Genomic DNA, 13,505 nt, shown 5'->3' with positions numbered 1-13,505 from the left:
TGGGCTGGTAATACATTTCCAGTCCAACAGCAAAGCAAAATTATCGGCCTGGTAGTGGTAGAAGTAATTTAAAGTTTCTGTCATGATAAGCCTTATTTTCTCTTTTTCTTTATTATGTACAGTAAATTATTAGAAAGACTCTTTTTTATTTTTACATGATTTATTTTATGAATGGCTAAATTATTGATTTGATAATACTTTCCGGTAACAATAATATATAAGATATAACAACTAATTTTATAACACTCATTAGTGTGTTAAAGTTACATTCTTGTATATATGTTACATTCTTGTATGTTATATATATATGTAACTGTATGTACAATAAACGGCAAAAATATGTTTTATATAGACCATCAATCAATATGTTAACATTTTACACGATTTTTGTGTAGCTCAAGCTACAAAGATATTTTTTGTCATGCACCCGATTTCTCCCAACTAGATGCACACGCCCGAAGAAGCTAATTTGTTTAGCGAAATATTGCGTGAATAAAATATAAAATATAACAACTAATTTTATAACACTCATTAGTGTGTTGAAGTTACATTCTTAGACACTTATATATATATATAAGTGTCTAAGAATGTAACTTTAAATAACCTAAACACGCTAGTTGATACATTAAACAGTTATATTAGAATTTAAAGAAATATATTTCGCTAGACACAAACTAGCTTCTTCAGGCATTTATCAAGGTGAAATGGGATGCATGACAAAAAAAATGTTTGTAACTTAAACTACATACAATTGGAATAAAAGTTTAGCTTATTTATTAATATTCTATAAATTTGAATGAATTTATATATATCTACATAAACAACAACCGCTTCAAGACAAACAGGTACTTAAGAACGTTAGAATAATTGGTGCTACTCCCTGCAATCCATAAAAGGTATTGATCATTAAAATCATTTGATAATTAGATGACACGACAGTTGTTTAAAGATTATCATATAATGATATATTCACCTATAAATAAAGCCTAATTATCGATGGAGTCGGAGGAGTATCGATTATAACTTTTTAATTCAACTTGTCATTACCAGAAATTATGAATTAACCGAGAACAGGAAACATAAATTCAGGCCAAATAACTATTCCTGTCATTCTGCACCAGAAATCTTCCATCAGATTTTGCAATTTTTCAAGATTGTGAACCCAAGGAATAAAAACAATAAAATGTTTATGTTCTTTTTCTTAACTTTTCTAGCATATTAATTTTGATTTTATCAGACATTAATTGAAATGTTGCGAAGATATGATCTGCTGAATCTAGTGTATTGATCTAACAACGCCTACAGTACATAGATAATTTTACAAGCCTCATCATTGGTCTTTGCAACCTTAGCAAATTATGGCTATTGAAATGACGTGTGATCTTCCTAAACAATAAATACAAGCCAGGTTTAGTATTCTGTCACTTTTGTTTGCTTTCAAAGAAACGGGGAACTATGGAAACTTTAAATATTTTTCTTGTTATTTTTTCATTATTAGGAACAATTATAATAGCTTCATCTTCAGATGAGTCGAGTGAAAGAAAGAAACGAGATTTAGATACAATAGATGACACGAACAATGACTTTTTAACTGCTGACAAAAGACGACCGGGTTGGGGGAAAAGAAGTTTTGACGATGATATTTTAAATAATTTAGATAAACGCCGACCTGGCTGGGGCAAAAGAAGTGATATGTTGTTCGATTCCGAAGAAATTGAAAAACGTCGACCAGGTTGGGGCAAAAGGTCCAGTTCATTATATGATGTAGAAAAACGAAAACCTGGTTGGGGCAAAAGAAGCTCAGCTCTTCTTGACGATCTAAGTTTATACAACTCTATAGTAAAACGGCGACCTGGATGGGGAAAACGATCTGACACTTTTAAAGTTGATATTCGACGACCCGGATGGGGCAAACGAACACCAGGATGGGGAAAGCGCTCAGGACCAAATATGTGCATGGATTTCCAAGATGAAATTCTACAGTTATACAAATTACTAAACGAGGTAACTATTTTTAGAATCTTGTATTGAATTGGTTTATTTTATGACAAATTCAAATGTGCACGCATTTATATTTTTTAATTTCACATATTGTTATCATTATTTTTATGATTTTCTTATGACTTTGGAAATAATAGAAATCTTAATCAAACAAAATTTGTTTGCGTGTTGGCTTTGTTATCAGCCGGCTCCTTAAGCATAATGGCAGCTAATATAGGCTATTGACCTCTATAACTTAGGTATTGACCTCTATGTCTTGTTGTCTCATGACAAAGACACAACGCTTTGTTGAAATAACAGTAATATGAATTCGTCGTGACCTATGACGCTGTTTTATTATGTACCAATTCTTAGTTTATAAATGTTCATATTAAGATTCCTTCTTAATTAAAAAAGTATTTTTCAAATGTTTCAAGAGTGTTTCCAAAATTGCAAAACACAGCTTTGTATTCATTCCAAGTTCAACACATTTGTGTAAAGCACTTGCTTGCATATCTTTTACGTCCTTTAGGGTGATGATTTTAAGTTATGGTATGCATACAAAGTTGGAATTATTCTCTTTTAACATACTGAAAACATTCTTGCAATTTTCTCAATTTCTTCTTAAGAATCGATGTAAAAAGATATAAACAAAATATTTGTATGGTTTTGGGAATATGCGTTCTGTTTCGCCTGCTTTATTTTCAACGGTAATTTGATTTTAAATTTGGATTGCAAACTCTTCAAGTACAACTTTATTAACTTTACTTCCTCCATTTTCAAATGTCAGTTTCTTTATTTACAAAAATACTGACTAAGCTCTGTAATAAGATAAACCGAACGCTCCTTTATTTTCTTATAGTTGCATTGTACGAGAGGTTCCTATTGTATTATTCATGTAGTTTAATATTTAATAAACCAAAACAAATATACTTGCCATTAGACAGCGAATGTATAAAGACAATTTAAAAGGTTTTTTCTCGTACATTGTATAATAGCCGATAATAATTTACTTTGTCATTTGCTGTTTCATCAGGGTAACAAGCCTTACATGCTTGAAGAAATATCTTGTCTTAGAAAAATGTGACTTTTAATTTTCGTGATTATAAAGAGCATTCTACAAATGTATTCGAAAGGTCCGAAAGATGGAATTATTTGAAATATATAATAACAAATATAGATAGGTCTTGTCCAAAATAAATTGAATATACTCTATAAATGATATTAATGCCCCACAATAAACATGCATAAGAAATTAAACATCGTTTTGTTTTTGGTTCCAAAATGTAAGATAATATATTGTGTTATCTCAAACAATATCAGTTATCATAAATATATCATTGTAATATATTATCAATATTTTTGACATTCGTTTTCTGACATTGTGTCGAAATATAAAATAGAAAATGTGGTATAATTGCAACTTTCCTACAGAAACCCATTGACGTATATAAAATTTTGTCTCATAATGCACCTCGTTATATTTGTAAAACTGATATTAAATAAAGTGAATTCATTCATTATACGAAATGCCAACAAACAGTTGCCAAAAACAAAGCTAATGAATATGAGTATACTGATTTCCTTCATCCGAAGTCTGAGTGAGGCTGTTGACTCGGAACAATAAAGCTGATACCGGGTTGAGCGGAATTATTCTTTTAAATGTCCATATCAAGCTTTATGTGCATTGAACATAAAGTTTATTTTTGAAATTATTCTTAAACTATGGAGGAAAGTAAACAGTGAATTGATAGTAATGACCCTATATTTTTGAACTTTGTGCAAAGGGTATATTATGAATATGTGAGACAATAGTAAACAACTGCATTTTTTAAAATAAGATATATTATAAAAAAAAATCTGTTTAATTAAAAGGCTACTGCATAATCAGTAACATTGCTAAAAGGCAAATTGTAATGTTGTGAAATCTAGTCATTTATTAGGGAGATTTGTTTACAGCAAATAGGATAACATTTGAATTGAGGTATACACTCTCCTTGACACCTCTTTGATAAAAAGCATCAAGAGAATGATTTCTGTGTGTACTTTTTAATAGTTGTTCTGTATATCACATTTCACACAACGTTTCAGTTGCATAATTTAAATCAAGGTTGTTGTTATTTTCCAAATCATTATCATCAATGGTTGATTAATAATATTTTACAAATGATGAGCATTGATTTTTATCACTTTTTTTATCACTTACTGATAATGATATTGTAACAATTATTGACGAGTATAATTCTTGCAGTAAAAGTTGTATCTATCATTTGATTTAAAATCCCGTTCATATATTTACATTTTAAGACTTTCTTCACATTGGTAACGTAAAAAATCAGCGGCGAGCAACTATTTGAACCATTGCGGCGAATGAAGTCGGGAACGAGCCCAACAAAGGCTTTACATTGTGTAGAATACCAAAACAAACTTTAATCTATTAATCAGAATAAAGAGCATGTTCTGTTTATTAAATTTCATGACACTTTGCTAAATCAACACAGGAGTCTTATAGATAAAATAAATGATTAAATTGCTGTTCATCGTCTAAAAAACGCATTACGACACCAAAAACTGAGCAAAAGTTATCAACTTACTGCAGGGTTAGTACAACCCTAGAACCGGGCTTAATTCCTCGCTGTAAAGGCAAGTTGCTATAAGCAACATAACGGAACCTTCTAATGGAACAGGACCCTCTATTTCCTTGTGACCACTCATTTCTGATAATATTCGAATTTCTCAGTCTTAAATTTTAAAACCATTTTTTTTTGCATTTGGCAATATATCAATCAGAAGATGAATGACGATTTAAAACCAACACTAAGTTCAACAAATTGATTATTCAAAAACCATAGAGACATAAAAACAGCTAACGGGATTTCATCTACATACGCATTTGAATGTGTATGGTAAAACCAGTTAAGTTTTTAATAACAATTGTTACAGTTTTTATGTATAAATATATCATGGTTAATAATCTTAGATTTAAATACAGAGCAAGCTAGGGTCTCATCTCGAATTACTAACATAGAGTATATTGAATGCTAACGAAACAAACAGCATTCTATGGAACTGTTCATCCACCCAGTACAACCCCGATACTGTAAATATAAAAAATTAAAATTTTTAGAAACCAATGCTTGCATTTATTTCTGTGAATTTCTGATAATAGGTGAAAATGGAAGATGTTATTAATACGATAGTTATAAATGTGTGAGAGAAAATCACTAATGAAATGACCAATGCCAGTTATTAATATTGCGAACATGCTACCGTCGGACGTTTCTCATTTATACATGAAAACATCGCAAACATTTTCTAAATTTAGCGGTGTTTGTTTTGCCTTAGTTTTTTGCGTAGTGTTTTGTAAACTGTCAGTGTTCTGTTCTTTTGGTCGGGTGTTGTCAATCTTTCCTTTCGTTATACAAAAATAATTTTATTCAAAGAAACATAATTTCACCGAAATAACGTTGAAGATTGTTTTACAAGATCCATAACAGTGATTGGTATTTTCTTAAGAACTAGATTGTACGATGCGCCACATAAGATATGTACTGAATAACATTATTCATTAGTCTTTCTTAAGATACACCTGCGGCAAAGGAAAAATGACAGAACATACCATAATTAAGGCTGTCGATATTGGTAAACAAATACAATTATATCGCGAAACAAATCTTTGTTTTATTCCAAATACTTACCATTATAATTAGATTTACATCTTGAAGTAAAATTTAAACTTGTGACGTAGAAAATCAAAATTACAAGGACGTTCTCATTAAATGTACAACATAAAAAAAATTACGTATATTTACATTGTTTATTTACAACATGCGAAAAAATGTATCTACATTGTGTTCTCTCATCCTGTTATCCACTCTCAGATTAAGGTTGTCAAATGTGTTCATTTTACTATTCGTAGAGACATCCGGGTACCGCTGTTGGATAATTCAGTTCCCGCTGAGGGTTCCATCCTCGAAGTGCGACTTAGTTTTTGTTAGCCAGTATTTCTGTCCTGCTAATTCACATTTCTATTAGAATTTATCCTTTCTTTAAAAAAATAGGCAAATATGATTCCAACTTTTTTGGGCCTTTAAGTTTCAAATCTTTAAGCAGTTTTTGAAAATACAATTTGTATAGGAAAGTCCTTTACCTACTAAGATAATTAAGTAAGATGTTTAATCCCATTTATTGTATTTTCTAGATAGTACCAGTGATTTTGATTAGATTCCACAAAAACACGAGCGTTTCGAATTCAAATAAGAAGGAATGGATGTAAAATTCCGAAGTAACTTTCATTGTCTACAACACTACATCTATGACATCGCCATGGTTTCAAGTCTTGTAGTATGTCTACTTGAACACTGTTTCAAGACTATTACGATACATGTGTCATCACAGCCTGTCTAATTAGCTGACAATTATAGGTTCCGATATGTACAATTAAATCTCCATTAAATTCTTTATAGAACTAGCTTGATTGATCGAATTCGTTACTGCAAATACTTGAGATGACTTTGTAACAGTTCAACAAAAGGTACCAGTAATGGTAGACAACTTAACTCCTACTTTTTGTTAATTTTAGAATAGGTTTTTTACGTCCTTTCTTCGTTTATATATAGACAAATAATTGTTCAGTTCTACTTCTTATATTTATAGAAACAGTTATAAAAGAAAACAATCCTTATTGCTTAAAAGATTTCCGGGTTAAGATGATAAATATATAAGAATATCTAAAGAGACCAAGTCTTGATTGTCGTAAAATATGATATTAAAAAAATTAACGGACATACATCGTTTTGACTTTATCTGTAATTTATTTAAATTTACGAATCATAGTATTATGTAAGATGAGAACTGCAATTTTGCATACTAAATTATTATTATAATCAGCATAACTTACAAAATTTCTAAGGCAATAGCTAGATTCAGGTCAAGTTTTCTGTAAAGAGTCACATTTGCGTCACACAAACTTTGATGTACATTTTTTTCTCGTTAATTCATGTGCGAAGTATATTGTTCTCTACATTTATTTATACAGACACTACCGTGATTGTAAATAAATTTAAAGCCACGGTTAATCAACGCATGCAACTAATCTTTTTGTTTATTTACCCCCAACTTTGTACCTCTCCAAGTTCGTTGTTTTGATATGTTGTTGAATTCTATTATTGCAAACACCAAATCATTTAGACACAAAAACTCACATTTAAATAATTAAAAGTGTTTACCTTATTTTCGACACAGCTTATTTGGCTAATGACTAGTGAGAATTAAAAAAAAATATCCAAAGCCATTTTCATTTTGACGAAATGGTAATATATATCTTCATTATCATCTTGGCCTTTAATGTAATCTTACCAACATGAAAGGATAAAATATTCATCAATACAAGGAAACACACCAGCAGGTGAATAGTGGGAAGGTTAAACTTTTACTTCATGAAAAATATCTTTACTCTATCACATCATAGATAATTGACTCTGTTCAATTCTTTGCTTGATATCTGCAATGAATTAATATCAATCAGTGAGTTTCTAGCTATTATATAATGCATGTCAAAAGGCATGAAAGGAGTCCTTCCCTGCTGGGAAAATTAGTTTATCATCCTTTGCATATTGAATATGTTCTTCCCTTTCTTGAAGAATGGAAACGATGACTGCTTTCAAATGTGTCAAACATTTGTATAATCATAAACTTCTTTGATTCTCACAGATTGCTGCAATCTTTGACACCGTATTTTCAATTTTACTTAGAGGAGTTTAGGCTTTTCCACATGAACTGTCAATCAATCTGGTAATTCGACACTAAGATATCCTCCGTGGACCGCGCCATTAGTGACTTGATATATCTAATTTTTACAGAAATTGACGCGCGTTAATAAAGATAAGAATAGGACTTAACAGTACCGGTCTATAATTGTTTCTTAGTAATTACTCTTTGTTACAATACATGCCTTATTAATTGTCATTCATTTGATTTCTCAGTCAATTTGATGTCAATATGTTCCATCACATCCTTGAATCATCGGAATGTAAAATGTAATGTGGGATAACAAGCTATCTATGTTTTCCTTATTAAATTTGCATTAATGTTCTTATGCATAGCGAAACATACTAGTCGGTCGTCTTTTAGCATGTTATACGATAAATAAAATTTACAAGTTCTATTTCCAAAAAATTTGCTGAAATACCAAAAATGGTAATTGTATCAAAGGACAGTTAAAAAGAGAAAATATATACAATAAACTAAAAGTGTGTCGTGAAAGATTGTAAAAACTGATTTAAAAGGAATACAATGTTAATCAAGAATTTATTCCGTAATAAACGTATCATTACCATATACGGTATATTTACTTAAAAGAGTTATCAATTGTATTTTTGATATTTTCTAAAATGATTTGAGTTATGCAGTTGCATTTTCTGTGGCTAATTTAATATATGTCTTTTGTCATATAACGTTTTTAAATGAAATTCCATATCAAAATACTTATAGATTTTACAGCTGACTATGCGGTACATCTTTTGCTAATCGTTGAAGTCCAAAAGGCTACCCATAGTTGTGTGACCACTCAAAGACTGTCCATAGCGTATACGGCATTAAAGATAATAAATTGTTCAGTTTTTGTTGCGCACGCATTAACTATTTTGTATTTTCATTTCAGGCTGAGAAATTACATAGTGAATGTGAAGCTCTCAATATATGATCTTAAAGGTTTGTATTTTACAAATAAGAAATATAAAAGTAATAAACTCCTAGCTTTTGCTTCATTATTATCAAAATACATTTTGTTCATTAGAAGGAGGACTATGCAGAATAAAAAGCAAAACAAAACAGAAAAACACAATAACTACACACTTCTTTCGGGTTGCTGTCTCACTGATATTTATCTCCTTTGCCCTGTTATTCATATGCCGACTCGAGTTGCTTCCTGGCAATAACAATCTCTCTCACGCTCTAAGATTTGAAAATATCTATAAGTACATGTTATGTCACGATATATAATTTCTATATCAGATGTTTTAATAGTAAAATTTAGTCAAACACTCAGAGCAGGAGATTAGTTGAAGAGATAATAATCTGTATTGTTGGAAGCTGTTACTTGTATTGAATGGGAACCAAAATGATGATCTATTACGATTTCATAGTGTGTAGATACACGTGAATGAATTAAACTGAACCATTATCAACCCAATCATATATACAATTATCGCCATTTTGTGCATTTTTCCTTTGAATTTTTTTTGTGATAATTTTTCATATCATGCTGTTCGCTTGAGATGGAAAATTATCGCTAGAAACTAAGCAGGCGCATGGCGTTGCTTACGAAATTGACATGAAATTGACAACATCGTCATAGGTAAAATAGCGATAAACAGATTATCATTGGTCATCTCAACTAGATTGCCTTTCTCGCTTTCGTCGTCCCAGCTCAAGCGAGAAAATCGATCTCGTTGAGATGATCAACGATAATCTATAAATAAATAATATATTTACACTGTTAATTTGGGGGGGGGGGGGGAAACAATAGTGATAACGATATAAATTGACATTGAATAATTCTTTCGTTGGCGTTTACAAAATATCAAAAACAAAAACAACATATGTAAGTTAATTTAATAAGATAACTGGACGACAGACATATTGAAGAATCATTAATCTAATTCAAAAGTAAAATATGCATGCCCACTTCTTAAAGTTCTTTTGGATCTTACACTAACAAATGTCTTATCTTTGTACTGATGTAACCATTGGGTTTGCGTTCAGACAGATTATTTTTCTAATGAATGTGTGGTATTAAAAGAAATTAATGTATAAGCTGACATAGTAACATAGTCGAAAAAAAAATCGAAAAAAAACAGTAATATCTTCCATATGAAAGAATAAAATAGATATCAATACACAAATGGGATGTTATACAATAATAAAGCTAGAATCCTCCACCGCTAATTGTGAACAAACCTAACGGAAGATATTCATCATCACCATAGGAATAATATGTCAAATGAATGTAACATTTTCATCTGAACTTTAGAGTAAGAGGACAAACACATGATTGATTTAGGCAAATATTTTATTGTTACGTGATGGCAATATTAATGCTCATTTTACTAAAATTTGCAAATATAATCTCGACTTGAATTGAACGCAGAACAATTGTGAGTTATAACGGACTAAAGATAAAACGATAGGCATAAAGTTAAGGACACTTAGTCTGGGGAAATACATATTAAATAATAAAATTGGAAAATTTAATTTCAGTTTCTTTCCTGACTATTTATAACAAAGGAATACTTTAATTCTTCTTGTATTGTATTTTTTCCTGTTTTCGCGTTCTACAAGTATTTATGTGAACTCTAAGGTAGGATAGTCAGCCATAAAAATCCCACTTAAAGCTTTTTAATTTGATCTAATATGTAAATATAATGAAAAGTTACAGAATGTATCGACGCTGCGCTCTATATAGGAAACAATTAAGGCTGAGAGTGCATTACATACTTGAATTAGATATATGAATAATGCCATGGTAAGATTGTGGCGCAGAAATATGCATCGCAGTTCATCAAATTTCGACTTGGTGTGTTTTAAAGTAAAATCATGAAGACCAATATTTTGAATGTTATATGATTTTATTTTCTCGTTTTTGTTTTCAGACATTCACCAAAAGGGAACATCGTCGTACGATCACAGTCATGGATATTCATCATTTACACCATTGAAATCAACATTCCACAGTTTTATTGCCATGATCATTTCTAAGTTGCCACTGTTGACAATAATAAACATAACCTGAGAGGGTAAATAAAACCAAAATTTGGTACACCTATTGTTAGACGGTTTGGATTGTCTGCTACCTGTTTTATGTAATGCTGTACTTTCAAAAAGTACAACTCAAAAATAAAATGTTCTATATTATAAAAAGTCTGTTGTTTTTATATTTGGAGATCGTACATTCTTTATATATTTTGTACTTCTGGTACAATTTCAGCACACCTGACCCTTAAGTGTCATGCAATGCCAACGATTGGCGTTGTCGTCCGTCGAATACTATGAACAACTTGTCCTCTTAACAAGCAACGGCTAAATGTTTTGAAACTTCGCAGCTATGGTATATGGTTTTTCTTCGAAGAACTATCCTCGTTATGCTCTTAATGGATTCTTTTGTTTCATGTTTCAAAACATTAAAGCAGTTCGAGCAAAGCTGGTACGGTTAATATAATTGGCAATCTTTTTGTCCCTGAAATGTCAGTTTAAAGAACAGTTTTACAATTATTTATGATTATCTTGAAACTATAAATCAAAATGGCTGAAATCTTCAATCGACTCATAATTCGAGTTATTTCATATAGATATATATACAACTTTGAAAACTAGAACCATAAATATAAAATTTTTGTTCACCTATTATGCATGCTATGCTAAAACTGTATGAAGTCGTTGCAGAAAGCTGTAAAGAGATAAAACGATTAGGAAGACCATAATTATCTTTTTGATATTTTCAAAATGAATTTGGATCAAGGACAGTTACACAAATAATGCACGATGGTCTTGAAGTATAGATTCTAGGAACATGCCTGTACCGAGTAAGGAATAAGACAGTTGTTATGCATTCGTTTTTTTGTGTTTGAGCTTTGACTTTTGCAACTGGATAAGGGCTGTCCGTTTTGAATTTTCCTTTGGGTTTGTATTTTTTTTTTAATTTTACTTTTTACAATCTGACTTCCTCAGTGTGTGAAATATTGCTGTCACGGTTGCTTATCATTTTGATGTTTACCAGGTGATCGATTCAGGCCCCAAGTAGCCTCTGGTTCTTTTCCCTATTCATTTTAAGGTCATCATATTCAATTAGAAGTTTAATTATATAATTCATTATTTGAAATCGTTTTTGATTTTCGTTCAAACTTCATGGCACTTTGTAGTTTGATTTGTTCCGAAATTTGTTTTGTGTACTTTATGTGTCTTCAAACGTTCTTCGTTTTTTCCCGTATCATTGTTAATTTGTTTTAACTGATAAGTTTGAATATTCCAACTAGTATCTTTTGTCTCTCGTGTAACGTTACGTTTGATTATGACATGTAATATAATGTCAAGGGTTATATAACGAAACAAGAGTTTTATTGAAAATCGATATCCACTAATTCCTATCTCCATTTTCAAAAAAATTGTTTTCAGTGATACACATAATTGACATGTGCACATACATTTTTGACTACTCGTCCGATGATCTTTGTCAAACAGGTTCATCATTTTAGTGTCCTGATAAAAAAAATCCCTATATATATTATGCTTTCTTATTCTAAAATATGTAATCCTTCTCTAATTTATGAAAAAATACAATCAAGCCTGATTAGCTTTTATTTTTTTTCACTTAATAGATTACCGTAGCTGCATTAAGCAATCCCAAGAAGTGATATTATTAGTTACATAGTGTGTTAGTGACCTAATATGTTATATACGGGATCAGTAAATCCCATATGGAATTTACTGACCCCGTTTATATCATATTAGGTCACTAGCACACCATGTAACGAATTTGTCGTTCCGACTATTTGTTGAATTTAGACTAGAGTTGTCTCATTTTCTATCAGAACACATCTTCTTATTTCGATATTAAAGTGTTCAAGGTCTAATTTTAAGGAAGCTACCATTTGATTTTTATGGGGGGGGGGGGGGGGGGGGGGGGGGGGCTAGGATGAAAAATGTTGTCCTGCTTTTTTTTTAGTTGTAATCTCTGTCCTGCCTTTTTTTTTTTTACTCTTTCGGTCCTGCCTTTTTTTTTACTATTTTATCCTGACTTTTTTTACACAAATTGTCATCCTGCCTTTTTTTTTACCAAGTTGCTCATCCTGCCTTTTTTTTTAACTCAAAACTCCTGTCCTGCCTATTTTTTTCAAATTTCATCCTAGCCCCTCCCCCCCCCCCCCCCCATAAAAATCAAATGATAGCTCCCTAAGAACCTTCTTCAATTGGTCTGCAATAAAATAAACTAATGCAAACAATAACTTTTTATTATCAACAACCTTGATATAACAATATTAAACAGAACTTTCAATACTTTTAAATAATCAAACAGTGCTAAATCCGTTACTCCACTACTAACCGTGTATTGAAATAAACCCCGCCTCCCTACTAACGTAATATGGAATATACACGGTCTCCACGAGTACACTTTTAACCAATCATATCCCTAGAAATGTATAGGAGGTAAGATACCGTAGCTGCATTTAGCAAATCTAAGAAAAGATTACCGCAGCTACATTCAGCAAGAATAAATTACCTAAGCTATATTTAAATAAACCTTTCGAAATTTGTGGTCCTGAATGCTCTTCAACTTTATGCTTTATTTTGCCCTTATTTCGCCTTTATAACTTTTTTCATTCGAGAGTCACTGATACGTCTTTTGTAGTCCTAACGTGCGTCTGACGTATACAATTTAATCCTGGTATCTTTGTTAAGATTTGTACCTTTTTCTTCCAGTCTTTATACAATTTACTTTAACAAATGAAATGAGTTATGGTGTCAAAAGT

The 13,505-nt window shown here is 31.0% G+C and overlaps 1 protein-coding gene across 1 annotated transcript; it reads left to right on the top strand.

Moving 5' to 3' along the window:
• Positions 1-1,393: 1,393 nt before the first annotated feature.
• LOC139521037 (APGW-amide-related neuropeptide) lies at positions 1,394-10,899 on the top strand. The gene is made up of 3 exons (XM_071314208.1): positions 1,394-2,004; positions 8,642-8,691; positions 10,632-10,899. The coding sequence occupies exons 1-2, from the start codon at positions 1,456-1,458 to the stop codon at positions 8,681-8,683; spliced, it is 591 nt and encodes a 196-aa protein (XP_071170309.1). The 5' UTR covers positions 1,394-1,455; the 3' UTR covers positions 8,684-8,691; positions 10,632-10,899.
• The last annotated feature ends 2,606 nt before the right edge of the window (positions 10,900-13,505 follow it).

The sequence above is a fragment of the Mytilus edulis genome, chromosome 4, assembly GCF_963676685.1.
Source record: "Mytilus edulis chromosome 4, xbMytEdul2.2, whole genome shotgun sequence".
In the NCBI taxonomy this organism is placed as follows: domain Eukaryota; kingdom Metazoa; phylum Mollusca; class Bivalvia; order Mytilida; family Mytilidae; genus Mytilus; species Mytilus edulis.
Note: the sequence above shows the minus strand (reverse complement) of the source record. Positions and strands in the feature narration are given on the sequence as shown.